The 18180-nt window shown below is 43.7% G+C and overlaps 1 protein-coding gene across 2 annotated transcripts in view; it reads left to right on the top strand.

The window, feature by feature from the left end:
- The window catches only part of LOC141048096 (interleukin-13 receptor subunit alpha-1-like), a 212487-nt gene that overhangs the window by 159293 nt on the left and 35014 nt on the right, over positions 1–18180 (top strand). Inside the window, exon 6 of one of the 2 annotated variants that reach the window (XM_073543490.1) lies at positions 8108–8139. In XM_073543490.1, coding sequence (XP_073399591.1) covers positions 8108–8139 — 32 coding nt within the window. Of the gene's footprint in view, positions 1–8107; positions 8293–18180 lie in introns of both variants that reach the window. The other variant, XM_073543489.1, reaches the window with a different exon arrangement.

The following is an 18180-nucleotide window of genomic DNA, read 5'->3' as shown; positions in this document are numbered from 1 at the left end:
ATTTTTAATGGGATAAAATATATTTTTGTTATATTTGTTAATTTTTATTGTCTTTACTAAGATTGCAGAGCAGCCTAAAAACACCCACTTAGTGAGCTACATCCAATTAGTAAAGACCATAAAAATTTGCATCAAATAAGGAGGCCTATATATCTGGAACTGGCAGATGAAAAGAAAAAAATATGTAATATACACTAAAAAAAAAAGAAAACAAGAGCAAAATACTGGCTACTATCGTCTTGAGCCCCCTGTCTGACCACAACCTACTGACATTTTCTTCCCTCTCCTCTCCTAGTGAGCAACCCCCACTCCACAAACTCACTCACCCTCGCAGAAATCTCAAACACCTCAATTTGCAATCGCTCTCTGAGTCCCTCTTTCCTCTTACAGACATAGTTTCACTTCATGACACAGATGCTGCTGCCACCTTTTATAACACCACAATAACAGCAGCACTTGATTCGGCCGCCCCCCTCACACATAGCAAAATTCGTACAATCAACAGGCAGCCCTGGATGATCAGCCTGACCAAAGAACTGAGACGGGCTTCAAGGGTTGCTGAGCGGAGATGGAAGAAATCCCGTTATGCCGAGCACTTAATCGCATACAAGCAGTCCCTCACCAGCTTCAAATCCACACTCCCTGCCGCAAAGCAAACTTACTTCTCATCTCTCATATCCTCCCGGTCTCACAACCCTAAACAGCTCTTCAACACTTTCAATTCTCTACTCTGTCCCCCAGCACCTCCTCCCTCTCATCTCATTACCACTGAAGACTTTGCCTCCTTCTTTAAGCAGAAGATTGATCAGAGAAAGCTTTGGCCCACAGCCCCCAATACCCCTCTTAGCTGCTCAGCCCTGCTCCTCAAAACCAACTTCTCCACCATGACAGAAAATCAGCTCTCCACCCTCCTTTCAAGATCACATCTCACCACTTGCACGCTTGACCTGCTCCCGTCCCACCTCATCCCTAACCTCGCCACAGTTTTCATCCCTATTCTAACACACCTCTTTAACCTCTCACTCACAAATTGTGTGTTCCCCTCATCCTTCAAACATGCTTCGATCACACCCATCCTCAAAAAGACCTCCCTTGACCCATCCTCTGTTGTGAACTCCCTTGCACATATTTCTGAGCCGAAGCTCCCTCTGGTGGTTACTGAGAGTAGTGGAGCTGGCGAGATGGATGGAGGTTCTCCACTTGACGATGTTTATTGGGAATCTGGGATTGCTGGCTGGGAGCATATAATGGAGCTGGCTGCTCTTGAAGGTTGCTGGTGATTTTTTTTTCCTCTGTGTGCATTTGGAGCTCTTTTAGATTTCATCTTTCTGTCTTTATGCTTAGTTAGTCCTCCGGCTGTGACAAAGCATCTAGGGCATCGTAAGAATGCTCCACTGCTACTGCTAGTTGTGCGGATAGGATCAGGGGTCTGCAATCCGCTTAGTTACCAACCTCCCTGGTCTTTTGGTGGCTTAGCCTGTTCCTGCCATCCTCCTCGGTGACCCATTCATAACAGAATCACCAGCCTAACCGCAGACTCTAGGGTACTCAAAAGAAGGAAAGAATTGTTTATATATCTTTTTCTCTGGGGCTGTAGGAGGATTTTTTGTTTAATGGAGACTAAGCAATTATCTGATCGTGTTGAGCAGCTTGCTGCTGAAGTGCAAGGAATTTCTGCCTATCTCGCTCAATCATCTGCTGTAGAACCAAAGATCCCTAATCCTGATGTGTTTTCTGGGAATTGGTCTAAATTTTTGAATTTCAAGAATAACTGTAAACTATTTCTTGCCTTGAAGCCTAATTCATCGGGGAGCTCGGTGCAGCAGGTTAAAATTGTCATCTCCCTGTTGCGCGGCCATCACCAGGATTGGGCTTTTTCCCTGACACCTGGAGATCCTATTCTGGCTAATGTGGATGTGTTTTTTCAGGCCCTGGGGTTGTTGTATGATGAACCTAATACTATTGATCAAGCTGAGAAGATCTTAGTGGCATTGAACCAGGATCAGGATGCTGCGGCGTTATACTGCCAGAAGTTCCGAAAGTGGGCGGTCCTTACTAAATGGAATGATGATGCCCTAGCAGCTCTCTTTTGGAAAGGTCCGGCAGAAGCCGTAAAAGATGTTATGGTGGAATTTCCTGTCCCCTCTGGTCTTAACGACTCCATGTCATTAGCCATTCAAATTGATCGACGTTTACATGAGCGTAAAAGTATGCGAGAGGCGGTGCTGTCTTTTGAATAAACGTCTGAACCCATGTAATGTGATAGGGTTCTGTCTAGGACACAACGTCAAGAGTTTAGAAGGCGTAATAAGTCATGCTTCTTTTGTGGGGACGCCTCTCATGTTATTTCTGACTGACCTAAACGAGAAAAACGTTTTGCTCACGCATTTGTGGTGGGCAGTGTACAGCCTAAGTTCCTTTTGGCGGTTACCTTGATCTGCTCCTTGTCCACTTTTCCTGCTTAGGCCTTTGTGGATTCAGGAGCAGCTTTGAATCTAATGGATCTTGACTTTGCCAAGCGTTGTGGTTTCCCCATGGTGCCCCTGAGAACCCCTATTCCCTTGAGGGAGGATTGATGCTACCCCTTTGGCGGAGACTAAACTCCAGTTTTGGACCCATGTGGTAATGTGGGTCGCCCCGGATCATCAAGAGAATTGTAAATTTTTGGTGTTGCACAATTTACATGATACTATTGTACTGGGTTTTCTTTGGTTGTAAACCCATAATCCTGTTTTAGATTGGAAATCTCTGTCTGTGTTGAGTTGGGGTTGTCAATGTGTTCTTAGTGACACTCCTGTTTTCTCCACCTCTCCCCAGTCTCAAGACATTCCTGACTATTTGGCTGATTTTTCTAATGTATTTAGTGAGAGTAAGTCCGCGTCTTTGCCTCCTCATAGGAATTAATGCTGCACAATTGAGTTAATGCCCGGTTGTAAATTTCCCAAGGGTCGGCTTTCAAGTTATCTGTACCTGAACATGATGCTATGCGATCTTATATCAAGGAATCATTGGAGAAGGGTTATATCAGACCATCCTCTTCGCCTTTGGGTGCTGGTTTTTTCTTTGTGGCCAAAAAAGATGGCTCATTAAGGCCATGTATTGACTATCGTTCCCTTAACAAGATCACTGTTAAATATCAGTACCTGTTACCCTTGATTTCTGATTTATTTTCCAGAGTTAAAAGTGCTTGTTGGTTTACCAAACTTGACCTCAGGGGGGCATATAATCGTATTCGCATTAAGCACAGGGATGAATGGAAGATGGCGTTTAATACTCCGGAGGGACATTTTGAGTACCTGGTGATGCCTTTTGGGCTCACTAATGCCCTTCCGTCTTCCAATCTTTTATGAGTGATATTTTCCGGGACGTTGTGGATAAGTTTTTGATCATTTATCTGGATGATATTTTGATTTTTTTCCAGTGATTGGGATTCTCATGTGGAACATGTCTGGACTGTGTTCCGAATTTTGAGGGAAAATACTCTGTATGTTAAGGGATCGAAATGTCTTTTTGGTGTACAGAGGATTTCATTTTTGGGATTCATTTTGTCCCCGTCTGCTATTGAAATGGACCTGGCCAAGGTACAGGCCATTTATGATTGGGTTCAGCCCACTTCTCTGAAGGCTCTTCAGAAGTTTTGCTAATTTCTACCGTAAATTTATAAGTAATTTTTCTGGTATTGTTAAATCTTTGACGGATTTGACCAAAAAGGGCGCTGATGTGGTAAATTGGTCTCCAGAGGCAGTCTCGGCAATTCAGGAGCTTAAGCAGAGATTCACTTCTGCTCCGGTTCTACGGCAGCCTGATGTTTCACTCCCTTTTCAGGTGGAGATAGATGCTTCTGAGATTGGTGCAGGAGCCGTTTTGTCTCAAAGAGATCCGGTAACCTCTAAGATGAATTCCTGTGCCTTCTTTTCTCGAAACTTTTCTCCATCTGCACGTAACTATGACGTGGGGAATCATTGGCCATGAAGTGGGCATTTGAAGAGTGGAGACATTGGTTGGAGGGAGCTGGACATCAAGTTGTGGTCCTCACCGATGACAAGAATTTGATTTATCTTGAATCAGCCAAGTGTTTAATCCTAGACAGGCTAGGTGGGCCTTGTTTTTCACGCATTTTAATTTTGTGGTCTCCTTTCTTCCGGGCACTAAGAATGTTAAGGCGGATGCCCTTTCTAGGTGTTTCTTTGCGGATTCTCTTGACGTGACCGAGCCTATGACCATTCTAAATGAGGGTGTAGTTCTTTCCGCCACCTCTCCTGATTTGAGACGTGCCCTGGAGGAATTTCAGGAGGATAAACCTGAACGATGCCCTATGGGAAAATTGTATGTCCCTGACCAGTGGAGGAAAAGAGTAATGTCTGAAATTCATTGCTCCGTGTTGGCTGGTCATCCAGGTATCTTTGGTACCAGAGATTTGGTGAGTCGGTCTTTTTGGTGGTCTGCCTTATCTCGTGATGTCAGGAATTTTGTGCAGTCCTGTGGGACTTGTTCTCGGTCTAAGCCCTGTTCTCGCACTAGTGGTTTGTTGATGCCCCTGATGGTGCCCAGGAGGCCATGGACCCATATCTCAATGGATTTTATCTCTGATCTCCATGTCTCCAGAGAATGACTGTTATTTGGGTGATCTGTGATAGATTTTCTAAGATGGTCCATCTTTTAACACTCCCAAAGTTGCCATCTTTTTCTGAGTTGGTGCCCTTGTTTTTACAACAAGTGGTTCGTTTGCATGGGATTCCTGAGAACATTGTGTCGGACAGAGGGGTCCAGTTTGTTTCCAGATTTTGGAGGGCTTTTTGTTCCAAACTGGGAATTCAGTTGTCTTTCTCATCTGCATTTCATCCTCAGACCAATGGGCAGACTGAGAGAACAAACCAGACGTTGGAGTCCTATCTGAGATGTTTCATATCTGCTGATCAGGATGACTGGGTCTCATTTTTGCCCTTGGCTGAATTCGCGCTAAATAATAGGGCTAGCTCTGCCACTTTGATGTCTCCTTTCTTTTGTAACTCTGGGTTTCATCCTCGATTTTCTTCGGGGCAGGTTGAAGCTTCTGCCTGCCCAAGTGTGAATTCTGTGGTAGAGAGAATGCAGCAGATTTGGGACCAAGTAGTGGATAAGTTGTCCCACTCTCAGGAAAAGGCCCAACGGTTTTCCAACCGGCATAGGACCATTGGTCCCCAGTTTAAAGTGGGTGATATGGTTTGATTGTCCTCAAAAAATATTCCCATGAAGGATGGATCTCCAAAATTCAAGCCAAGGTTTATTGGACCTTATAAGATTTTGGAAATCCTTAACCCCGTTTCTTTTCGTTTGGCTCTTCCAGTTACGTTTAAGATTCATAGCGTCTTTCATAAATCTTTGTTGAAAAGGTTTGTGGAGCCAGTCGTTCCCATGGCAGTGCCCCCTGACCCTGTACTGGTTAAGGGTAATTTGGAGTATGAGGTAGAGAAGATATTGGATTCTCGTCTGGCTTCAGTACTTGGTCAAGTGGAAGGGTTATGGCCAGGAGGATAATTCTTGGGTCACTGTTTCTGACATCCATGCCAAGAGATTGATTTGTGCCTTTCACCGGGCCAATCCTGATCAGCCTGGTGGCGTGGATGAGGGTTCGGTGACCCCCTCCTCAAGGGGGGTACTGTTGTGAACTCCCTTGCTCGGATTTCTGAGCCGAAGCTCCCTCTGCTCCCTCTGGTTGTTACTGAGTAGTGGAGCTGGCCAGGTGGATGGAGGTTCTCCACCTGACGATGATAATTGGGAATCTGGGATTGCTGGATGAGAGCATATAATGGAGCTGGCTGCTCTTGAAGGTTGCTGGTGATTTTTTTCCTGTGTGCATTTGGAGCTCTTTTGTCCTCTGCCTGATCTTCATGTTCAGCTAAGTGATTCTTTTGCTAATCCTTTGCATCTAATCTGGTTGTGTCTTTTTTTGCTTTGCTGCTAGGGTTCAGCTTGCTCCCTGCTGGGGGCAGCGCTGGGCCCTGCTTCATATGTTGCAGCTTGTTCAGTCCCCTGTTATGTTAGTATCTTTTTGCTTGCTGCCAGTTTATACCAGAGTATCTAGCGGGGGGTGAGATCATGTGATCTCAGGGTTTTTTGTATATCAGAAGTGTTGGACTTTTTCAGGGTTTTGTGCATGATTGCAGACAGTATCTTTTTCTGTCCTGTCCTGTCCTGTCTAGACAGCTTGGGCCCCACCGTTTGCTCAGTCTGTTCTCTGCCTGTGTTTGTGTCTCATCTTGTCTCACCGGCAATATACTGTACGTTTGGGGGCTGCCTATTCCTTTGGGGATCTGCCCCGGGGCAGTTTAGATTTCATCTTTCTGTCTTTAGGCTTAGTTAGTCCTCTGGCTGTGATGAAGCGTCTAATGCATTGTAGGAACGCTCCACTGCTACTGCTAGTTGTGCGGATAGGATCAGGGGTCTGCAATCCACTTAGTTACCAACCTCTCTGGTCTTTTGGTGGCTTAGCCTGTTCTTGCCATCCTCCTCGGTGACCAATTTATAACAATCCTCTGTGTCTAGCAATCGCCCAATAACTCTTCTCCCTTATGCCTCAAAACTACTGGAACAGCATGTCCATTTTGAACTGTCCTCCCACCTCGCCTCCTGCTCACTCTTGGACCGCTTACAATCAGGCTTACAACTGCATCACTCAACTGAAACTGCCCTAACTAAAGTCACCAACGACCTACTAACCGCTAAGAGCAAGAGACACTACTCTGTCCTCCTTCTCCTGGACCTGTCTTCTGCCTTCGACTCTGTGGACCTTTCCCTCCTGCTCCAGATTCTCTTATCTCTGGGCATCACAGGCTTGGCCCTATCCTGGATCTCATCATATCTAACTGACCGAACATTCAGTGTCTCTCTCTCCCGAACCACCTCCTCACCTCGCCCCCTCTCTGTCGGTGTTCCTCAGGGCTCAGTTCTAGGACCCCTACTCTTCTCCATCTACACCTTCCGCCTGGGACAGCTCATAGAATCCCGCGGTTTGCAGTATCATCTCTATGCCGATGACATGCAGATCTACCTATCTGGACCTGACCTCACCTCCTTAATGACCAAAATCCCAGAAGGTCTGTTCGCTATTTCAGCTTTCTTCTATGCTCGCTTTCTAAAACTGAACATGGACAAAACAGAATTCATAATCTTTCCCCCATCTCACTCTATCCCTCCACCAAACCTATCCATCAATGTCAATGGCTGCTCACTTTCCCCAGTCCCGCATGCTCGGTGCCTCAGGGTGATCCTCGACTCTGCCCTCTCTTTCAAGCCACATATCCAAACCCTAGCCTCCTCCTGCCGCCGTCTCAAACTCAAAAATATTTCCCGGATCTGTGCATTCCTTGACCATGACACCAGAAAAACACTAGTGCATGCCCTTATCTCCCGCCTTGACTACTGCAACTTCTTACTCTCTGGCCTCCCCTCCAGCACCACTCCAATCCATCCTACATTCTGCTGCCCGACTAACCCACCTGTCTCCTCATTATTCCCCAGCCTCTCCCCTATGAAAAGCCCTTCACTGACGTCCTATCATCCAGAGGCTCCAGTTCAAAACCCTAACTATGACATACAAAGCCATCCACAACCTATCTCCTCCATACATCTGTGACATGGTCTTCTGGTACTTACCCACACGCAACCTTCGATCCTCTCAAGATCTCCTTCTCTACTCTCCTCTTATCTCTTCTTCCCACAACCGCATGCAAGACTTCTCCCGTGCTTCCCCCATACTCTGGAATTCTCTACCCCAACACCTCAGACTCTCGCCTACCATGGAAACCTTCAAAAAGAGCCTGAAGACCCACCTCTTCTGACAAGCCTATAACCTGCAGTGATCCTCAGTCTACTGAACCGCCGCACGACCAGCTCTACCCTCTCCTAGTGTATCCTCATCCATCCCCTGTAGACTGTGAGCCCTTGTGGGCAGGGTCCTCTCTCCTTCTGTACTTATGTGTATCTTGTATTGCTCATGTTTATTGCACTTGTCTATATTTGCCCCTTTTCACATAAATAAATGGCGCTATAAAAATGTATAATAATAATAATAATGACCAGTCCTCTTTAAGGTAGCATCTCAAAGTTTCTTTTAATTGTATTATAGATTTCAAGATTTATTACACACTGGAACTGAATGTAAGGATTATTTTCCCCATGGTGGATTGTATTTAGGATGCAATTTCAAATATGAGTACACAATTGATGATGTGAAGGAGCTCATGTTTGTCGTAACAGACACATCATACAGAATAAAACCGTTCTTGTATCATACAGAAGCCAAAACAATAGGTAGGTGTTATTCCAAGTACAGTAGATGGCAAAAGATTGTGTTTGTGGTAAGCAGATGAATCACAAAATCAGCCATTGTAACAGTCACCTGAATTGTAAAAGTGCACCTCCTGACAATCATAATAAAGAATAATTTTGTGGCTGCAATATCCAAATGTCCTAAAAATTTACTGAACTTAGAAAAACATATTGTTCCATGATGCATAGTTGTGACCAAAAGTTTTGAGATTGATAAATTATGTTTTATGCTACTTCAATGTTTTCAGATCTTTTAGTTGGATGTTTCTGTGGTTACTGAAGTACAATTAACCTCTTCTCCCGTAAGCCTGTTTTCACCTTCCTGACCAGACCAATTTTTTCAATTCTGACCACTGTCACTTTGAGGTCTTAACTCTGAAACGCTTCAACGGATTCCAGTGATTTTGAGACAGTGGTAAAATTTCTTTCTTATGACTTGTATTTATTTGTAAAAAAAAATGAAATTTAGCAAAAAAATTTTAAAATTTTGCAATTTTCAAACTTTTAATTTTTATGCCTTTAAATCGTCACACAAAATAGTAAATAACATTTCTCACATGTATACTTTACATCAGCACAATTTTTTAAACATTTTTTTTTTTTATTAGGAAGTTATAAGGATTAAAAGTTGACCAACAATTACGGTAATCATTTTTCCAACAAAATTTACAAAACCATTTTTTTAGGGACCACATCACATTTGAAGTGACTTTGGGGGGCCTATATGACAGAAAATAACCAAAAGTTACACCATTCTAAAAACTGCACCCGTCAAGGTACTCAAAACCACATTCAAGAAGTTTATTAACCCATCATGTGCTTCACAGGGATTTATGGAATGTGTAAGGAAAAAATAAATATGCAACTTTTTTTTCACAAAAATGTTTTCTTTAGACACAATTTTTTTATTTTCATAAGGTTAACTGGAGAAATTGCACTATACAATTTGTTGTACAATTTCTCCTGAGAATGCCGATACTCCATATGTGGGGGAAAAAACACTGTTTGGGTGCATGAGAGGGCTCGGAAGGGAAGGAGCGCTATTTGATTTTTTTTTAATGTAACATTTGCTGGGATAATTAGTGTATGCCATGTCGCGCTTGGAGAACCCCTGATGTGCCTAAACGGTGTAAGCTCCCCACAAATGACACCAGCTGTGAAAATAAAACTCACATCTTTCCCACAAAAATGAATTTTAGCCCCAAACTTTGCATTTTCAGAATGGTAACTGGAGAAATTGCACCATACTATTATTATTATTATTATGTTGTGCAATTTCTCCTTAGCATGCTCATACCCCATATATGGGGGAAAACCACTGTTTGGGCACACAGCAGGGCTCGGAAGGGAAGGAGTGACATTTTACTTTTTGTATGTAAAATTTGCTTAAATAATTAGTGGACACCATGTCGTGTTTGGAGAGACACTGATGTGCCTAAACAGTGGAAATCCCCCACAAGTGACACCAATTTCGAAACTAGACCCCTCAGGGAACTTATCTAGATGTGTATTCAGCACCTTGAAACCTCAGGTGCTTCATAGAAGTTTATAAGGTTGAGCCATGAAAATAAAAAGAAATCCCATTTTTCCCACAATAATTTATTTTAGCCCAAAATGTAATATTTTTAAAAGGGTAACAGGAGAAAATGTACCTAAAAATTTGTTGTGCAATTCCTCCTGAGTTCACCGATGCCCCATATGTGGTCGAAAACTACTTTTGAGACACAGTGCAAAGCTTAGAAGGGAAGTAGCACAATATTGCAGTTCAGATTTGACTGTTATGGTTTGAGGGTGCCATGTCACATTGGCAGAGCCCCTGAAGTGTCAGAACAGCAGCAGAATCCCCACATAAGTAACTCCATTTTACAAACTAAACCTTTCAATGAATTCACCTAGGGGTGCAGTGATCAACTTGACACCACAGGTGTGTCACAAAATTTTAGACCAATGGGCAGTGAAGAAAAAATAATTTACATTTTTACCACCAAGATTGTGTGTTAGCCCCAAATTTTACATTTTCATACTGGGAAAAAGGTAAAAATGGCACCAAAATTTGTCCCACAATTTTTGCTGAATGTAGAAATGTCCCATATGTGGCTGTACAGTATTGCTTAGCTATATGGAGAGACTGGGGAGTGGCAGAGCGCTATTTGCTACCTGGAGCATAGTTTTTCCTAGAATAGTTTGAAGACTCCATATGCAGAGCCCCTAAGTGCTAGAAAAGCATAATCCTCCCTCAAGTGACCCCATTTTGGAAATTATAACCCTTTGGGAATTTACCTACAGGTGTAGTGACTATTTTGACTCCATGGATGTTTTCCAGAAACGGGCAGCAGTGGATGTTGCTGAGTGAAAATTGCAAACTGCCATTGTAGTGACTGGTACCTTGTAGTGACCAGTACGTTATTTCCAGTTCATGCTTCTGGAGACATGCACCCATAAATTAGGGGGACTCTCATCACTACAAAAATGTGGTGCTGTGTGCATTTTAGACACACTGGGGATCAGAAAGGAGGGGGGCATTTAGCTTTGGGAGCACAGAAATTGCTGAATTTCTTTTGAATGGTGAGGAGCCATTTCGCTTTTTCAGAGCCTTTGTGCTACCAGTAACGTGGAAGCCCCTATATTTCAGTTAACAGATGACAGACGTGAGTGAGGACTTGCATTTGTTGTGGATTGAATTTAAACTTTTATTGAGAACATTTTACATAATGTTTTGGGATCACATTTATCTGGTGCTCTATGCTGAGCACTTACATTGGGGTTTCCATCTAAATCTCTGAGTGACGTGATTCAGATGAAACTCCCGATGGATCCATTCACTATGTTATGAGGCAGCATTAGTTACTCTGGACTCCATCTGGCCTCTGTTCAGCGGTGTCCTTTTCAGAAGTGCGCAAAACTGTGGCCGACGGTACTTTTATGCAATCCTAAGAAGACGGACACCACCACATCACAGGTCCTATGGTGTCCACAGTGCCTCCATCTACCTCATTATAGGGAATCTTCCGCCGGGGGTTCCATCTGAATGATGTATTTCAGAGATTTACACGGAAACCCCGGCTTAAAGCACTCAGCGCAGGATAAATGAGCGCAAGTCTTACTACAATCTTTGGGACACAGAATGAACAAATCATCAGCAGGTGAAAAATTGTTTATTTTTTATGCCATTCCTTGTGTGGTATAAGTTATTAGGCGACTTTATTCTTTGGGTCGGTGCAATTACAGCGATTCCAGATTTATATAGTGTTTTTATGTTTGGTTGCTTTCACACACTAAAAGACACCTTTTATTGCAAAAACTAAGCATCCCCATATTTTGAGAGCTATAGTTTTTCCATATTGTGGCCGACAGAGTCATGTTTGGCTTGTTTCTTTTGGGACGAGTTAACGTTTTTATTGGTAACATTTTCAGGCACATGACATTTTGTGATCGCTTTTTATTCTGATTTTTGGCAGACAGAATGATCAAAAACAAAAACCAGCAATTCAGGGATTTTTTTTTTTATTTTTATGTTGTTCCGTGATAAGGCAGCTTTTTTTATTCTGGTCTGTATGACTACAGTGATACCCCTTTTATATTTTTTTCAATAAACTTATTACCCTCACCCACAAAGCACTCCATGGCTCAGCACCACCCTACATCTCCTCCCTAGTCTCAGCTTCCCACCCTACCAAAGCCCTCCGTTCTGCTAATGACCTGAGGTTAACATCCTCATTAATCAGAACCTCCCACTCCCGTCTCCAAGACTTTTCACGTGCCGTGCCGATTCTATGGAATTCACTACCTAGGCTAATACGATTAATCCCCAATCCCCTCAGTTTTAAGCAAGCCTTAAACGAAATTCAAGAAAGGCACATCCAGCCCATGAATGGCAGCGCTTCCCAGGACTCACATCCAAAGATGATATTTCATATTTTTTTATTTGATAGGTTAAAAAAGAGGAGATACAATGCCTCCTCCCCCCTGTTCTGACTGATAGAATTGTATACTCTGTGAACTGGAAGAAACCTGAGGTTATATTGCCCGAGTTGGGATTGGGTTGAGTCCTTGTGGTTGAATTGTATCATCTTATTTTGTCTGGTTAATGTATGTTCTTATGTCCTTTGTCTGTCGGGGCACTGCCTCACGGTTTTCTGTGTTCCCCAAAGTACTTGCAAGTCCAATTTGGATTTGCTAGGTGGCTCTTGACCTCAACTTGCTTGGGGTGCGGAGAGCTCACCAGTACTACTGGTGGAGGAATTTTCTTCCTCCATTCTTCTTTTTAGCGTCTCGCATTAACTACTTTCTACTTTCTTTCCCTATTTTTGTATTTTTCTTTTCCCCCTATCTATTCCCTTCTTACCTTCACCCCTCCTCCCACCTGCCCATTTTCCCCATATGCAAAATAGAAAAACACGGCACTCAATGAGGAGAGAGGTGCACAAGTCAGGTATCCAGCCACCTAGCAATGTAGTACAAAAACTTGGCACTCAAAAGGAAAATTGATTTGACAGATCCTTTATTGTAAACGACATCCAGTTGAGTACATTCCTTTAAACGTTTTCGGTCATACAATTGACCTTCATCAGAAACAAAATTTTTTCACAGTTGGTTTTAACTGAGAGGAGCTGTAATGGAAAATTCCATATATTATTATTAAAGAACCGCTGTCATGAGTAGGCACTAATCAGTACTGGGTATATTCATTAATGAATGTGGAGAAACAGACATCTGAGAGGCAGCAGCTACTGAGGATGGAAGGACACCATTCATGTAGGAAATCACTAGATCCATGGGATTGACACCTTAAGTTATCCAGGGACCAGTATATCCCATAAATGTTGTGAGTGTCCAGAAATTAGCATTGTAATATGTTCAGGAAACTATCCTGTATTGTTTTGACAGGCATGGATGTCCACAAGTGGGTGCTGTGATTATCCAAATGGTCTGTCCTGGCCGGGAGACACGTGTGTCACAGGGAGGGTTAACGCGCTGTTTAGGAAGAGCACCGAAAGTGCAAAGGAATAGTGCTTAGTCTGTGACTGGACGCTTGTGCTGCTGGAATGAGAGACGTCTCTCATTACAGGATAGTTTCCTGAACATATTACAGTGCTAATTTCTGGACACTCACACCATTTATGGGATATACCGGTAGCTGCTGCCTCTCAGACGTCTGTTTCTCCACATTCATTAATGAATATACCCAGTACTGATTAGTGCCTACTCACGACAGCGGTTCTTCAATTGTATGACCGAAAACGTTTAAAGGAATGTACTCAACTGGATGCCGTTTACAATAAAGGAACTGTCAAATCAATTTTCTTTTTCAGTGCCAAGTTTTTGTACTACATTTTCCCCATACACACACGGGGACCCACAACCTGCTTTCACTATGCCTCATGCCATCCCATTGGAGGTAAAGTGTGGCTCACTTAATGTAAAGGGATTGCATAGTTTAGGCAAGAGAGCCATTGTGACAAATTTTTTGAGAAAATCCCATATCCAAATCACTTTCTTGCAAGAAACACATGACAGCCCAGCCAAGCCAGTCAAACTATCTTCTCATTGGTTCCCAGAGGAGTATCAGAGCTGCTTTCCTGACTCAAAATCTATAGGGATGGGTATCCCGATTTCCCGGCTCTCCCATGGGAGTTTATGGATTCTGCACAGATAACATGGGTAGAATGATGTTGGAAAAGTGGAAAATAGTTTCCCACATCTTTACTCTTACCTCTGTGTATTTACCTAATGTCGGACACATCTCTGCATTAGTGGGTCTCCTGAATTCTATTGCTGAGTTCTCGAAGGGTACTCTGGTCCTGGGGGGCGACCTCAATATCGCACTTGACCCATCTGTAGACACATCTTCTTGAGATTCATCTCATTCCCTAGCAGCAATACGTAGACTTAGAAGGACATTACATGATCACCAACTTATCAACACTTGGAGACTACTACACCCATCGGAAAGGGACTTCTCTTTTTATTTGTCAGTCCATGACTCTTATTCTAGACTAGACTATTTCTTCGTACACCACAAAGATATCTTTAAGATACAGGAGACTGACAGACTCCATATCACCTTCTCGGACCATGCGCTCTGTTCTATCGTGCTTGCCCTGCCATCGTCTCTCCTGGATGATCCTCTGTTTGCTCAGGAGATTTACGAAAACCTTGAGAGAATTTTTTGAACTAAACAAATGTGCTGATACTTCTCCCAACACTGTTTGGGAGGCTCATAAATGCGTGATCAGAGGAGTATTGATAAAACATGGGGCGAGGCGGAAGAGGGAGAGGGAAGCCGATCTTGATGCCCTTCTGACCCAATTAAAAATACTGGAGACAAGTCATAAAACTTCTCCTACAGAAGCAGCAAAAATTGCACTCATTAAAGGGGTTGTCCGGGCTTTTCACATAATCTCAGTACATATCTGGGCTGCAGAATTCTGACAATAAGTAATTTACTTTCTGTCACTAGTTTGCACAATTTTCTAGATATTCTGAACAGAACGTCCAAGGGGGGGGTGTTATGGCATTGAAATGAGAACTAGTCGTAACCTCCTACTCTACTCCAAACATGCCCTCTATAGCAACAAACCCACCCTCCATAGCTACAGGCCCTCCCCGTCCACATGAAGAAGCCCTCATCACACAGTAACAAATCCTCTCCCTCTAGCAGCCTCACTGCAGAGAGCAGACCACCCAGCTGCTCCTCCCCCAGACACACGCTGAACAGTGATCTATGGAAAGTGAAACTAGTGAGGAGGGAAAATCGTCCTGTATTCTGGGACAGGCTGCTCCCATCAGTATTTGTGTCATTAGAGACACAGTGCTCACACATACACTGCACCAAATCTGTTGCTGCGTGAAGACATCAGTGACACAGAGTTGTCTCATTCACACAGCAGAGGCTTTGTCACACAACAGATTACATCAGTGACTGCCATCCCCTGTGCAGATTAGAAGCTGCATACCCCCATCACTGGCCATCACACAGTCTGTTCTCACTGCTGCCAGCAGCCTGGGACAGTGAGGGAAGGAATTACTGATAATGAGTTATGTATTGTAATCATGGAGTGGCCCAGAATACAGGACGATTTTCCCTCCTCACTAGTTTCACTTTCCATAGATCACTGTTCAGCGTGTGTCTGGGGGAGGAGCAGCTGGGTGGTCTGCTCTCTGCAGTGAGGCTGCTAGAGGGGGAGGATTTGTTACTGTGTGATGAGGGCTTCTTCATGTGGACGGGGAGGGTCTGTAGCTATGGAGGGTGGGGTTGTTGCTATAGAGGGCATGTCTGGAGTAGAGTAGGAGGTTATGACTAGTTCTCATTTCGATGCCATAACACACCCCCCTTGGATGTTCTGTTCAGAATATCTAGAAAACTGTGCAAACTAGTGACAGAAAGTAAATTACTTATTGTCATAATTCTGCAGCCCAGATATGTACTGAGATTATGTGAAAAGCCCAGACAACCCCTTTAAGGTGCGAGACGATTTGCATAACCTTCTTAATAAAAAGGCCAAGGGGATTCTAGCCCACTGTAGGCGACACTACTACAAACATGGGAACAAATGTAGCAAATCCCTCGCAAAAGCATTAAGACAGCAAAGAGCTAGGTCTTACATTCCAGAAAGATTCTCCACCGCCCATGCTAAACGTGTCCAATCCTCCCATGGCATTGCAAAAGCCTTTCAGACATTTCATGCGTCCCTTTACAACTCAGATAATAAAAATCCTGCCACCGCCTCGCTCGGTTTTCATCCCCTTGTTAAGGAATATATTACGAAGGCAGGTTTACCAAGGCTGATCTCCAGTGACATCTTGATGCTGGAGGAACCCATAACAGAACAAGAAGTGCACTCATCTATCTGCCTCTAAAACGGGTAAGGCACCAGGTCCCGATGGCTTCCTGGCCCTTTACTACAAAAAATTCAGAGATTTACTAACCCCGGGAATGTTAGTGTCAGGAACGCCGCACTACACTTGCTCACTGAGCCAGTGCACATGTCCTGAGTACAAAAAGCCGTGCTCAAAGATACCTGTGGAGCAGGGCAGCAGCGGTGACAATGTGTGTTTCAAACTATCAGGACCTGAAGCATGTGACTGCTGGGGGCATGGCCTAAGCTCCACAGAGCTAGATGTTGCAGGGAAACTCCTAGAAAGATAACTATGGGACAAGTTACCAAGGGGCATAGACAGGGGCAGAAACCAGATCAAGCCGGGGTCAATGCACGAGATAGCAGGACAGTACCAAAGGGTTAGACAGAGCGGATAGTCAGGACGTAGCAATAGATCAGAAAACCAGAACGGGCAATAGACAGTACAATAGGGGCAAACGGTAGCGGAGTAACAATAGCCTGGAGGTCAGAACCAGAGAAGACAATCGTACCTAAAACGTGAGACGGAGTTCAGAGTGAGGGGACAGGCCGGGTCATACACGGGAATCAAACAAGCAATGCAGTACACACACACCAGGGGGGTCAGTCAGACACACAGCCAGAATAACAGTATAGCTGACAGAGAATGCTAGTCTGGAGTGAGTATAAATACCCCTCCCAGATCCAAAGAGAGGCCGGCAAAAGTTAACCCTGTGAAAACAGGACATTAACCATGTCCTAACCATGACAGTTAGCCTCCTTTAAGTCAATGTCTAAAAATAACCCCCCACATCCAGATTCTCTGAGGGCCCATATTGCGGTGATACATAAAGAAGGGAAAGACCCGACCCAGTGTGCTAGCTTCCGCCCCATTTCCCTGTTAAATGTTGATGTAAAACTCTTTGCCAAGATCCTTGCATCTAGACTTGCTCCTCTTCTCTCGGGAATCATTCACCCGGACCAAGCTGGATTTATGCCAGGCCGAGAGGCTAGAGATAATACTATTAAGTCTATTAACTTAATTCATCATGCTAAATCCCGGCATGTCCGATCAATCCTCTCATCCACTGATGCCGAGAAGGCATTTGATAGGGTCAATTGGGTTTTCATGGAAGAGACACTCATTCACCTGGGTCTGGGAACAAGGATGCTCCAGTGGATCCTGTCTCTATATTCAGTTCCTTCCGCCAGGGTCCGGGTGAACGATGCACTTTCAGATTTGTTTTATATTTATAATTTAGATTGTAGAGCCCCATCGGGGACAGTGATGATAATTTGTGCAAACTGTAAAGCGCTGCGGAATATGTTAGCGCTATATAAAAATAAATATTATTATTATTATTATAATGGCACACGACAGGGATGCCCTCTGTCCCCCCTCATTTTCATCCTCACCCTTGAACCCTTTCTTAGATATGTTAGAGCCAACCCCAATATCTTGGGTATTCATGTACTTCAAAACACTTATAAAGTAGCAGCCTACGCTGATGACCTTCTTTTCTTCGTTACCTCACCTAAGATCTCCCTGCCTATCCTAATGAATGAATTCAGAACATATGCCCAATTGTCTAATTTCAAGATTAATTTATCAAAATCCGAGGTGCATAACATTAATTCTTCCCCAGAACTTGTAAGATCTTTACAGAAGTCCTTCAGTCTCAAATGGGCTACCCGACACCTGAAATATTTAGGAGTAAGACTATCTGCAGACATCAATTCTCTATATCGATGGAACTTCCCTAGCCTTTTAACATCTATTCAAGCAGACTGATACGTGGTCCAAGATATCCTTCACCTGGTTTGGCAGAAGCCAAATTTTTAAGATTAAGATATTACCAAGGGTCCTGTATATTCTACAGGCTCTCCCCATCAAAATCCCTGATAACTTTTTAAAAAAATTAGGGTCCATTCAAGTCTCATTTATATGGGGAAGAAAATCTGCTAGACTAAAGAGGGAGGTTCTCTGCAGACCCAAGAGGTTGCGGGGAGTGGGGCTTCCGGACCTAAAAAT

This window comes from Dendrobates tinctorius, unplaced genomic scaffold, assembly GCF_039654945.1.
Source record: "Dendrobates tinctorius isolate UK_male_01 unplaced genomic scaffold, ASM3965494v1 ptg000133l, whole genome shotgun sequence".
Classification (NCBI taxonomy): Eukaryota; Metazoa; Chordata; class Amphibia; order Anura; family Dendrobatidae; genus Dendrobates; species Dendrobates tinctorius.
This window is presented reverse-complemented; position numbering and strand designations above follow the sequence as displayed.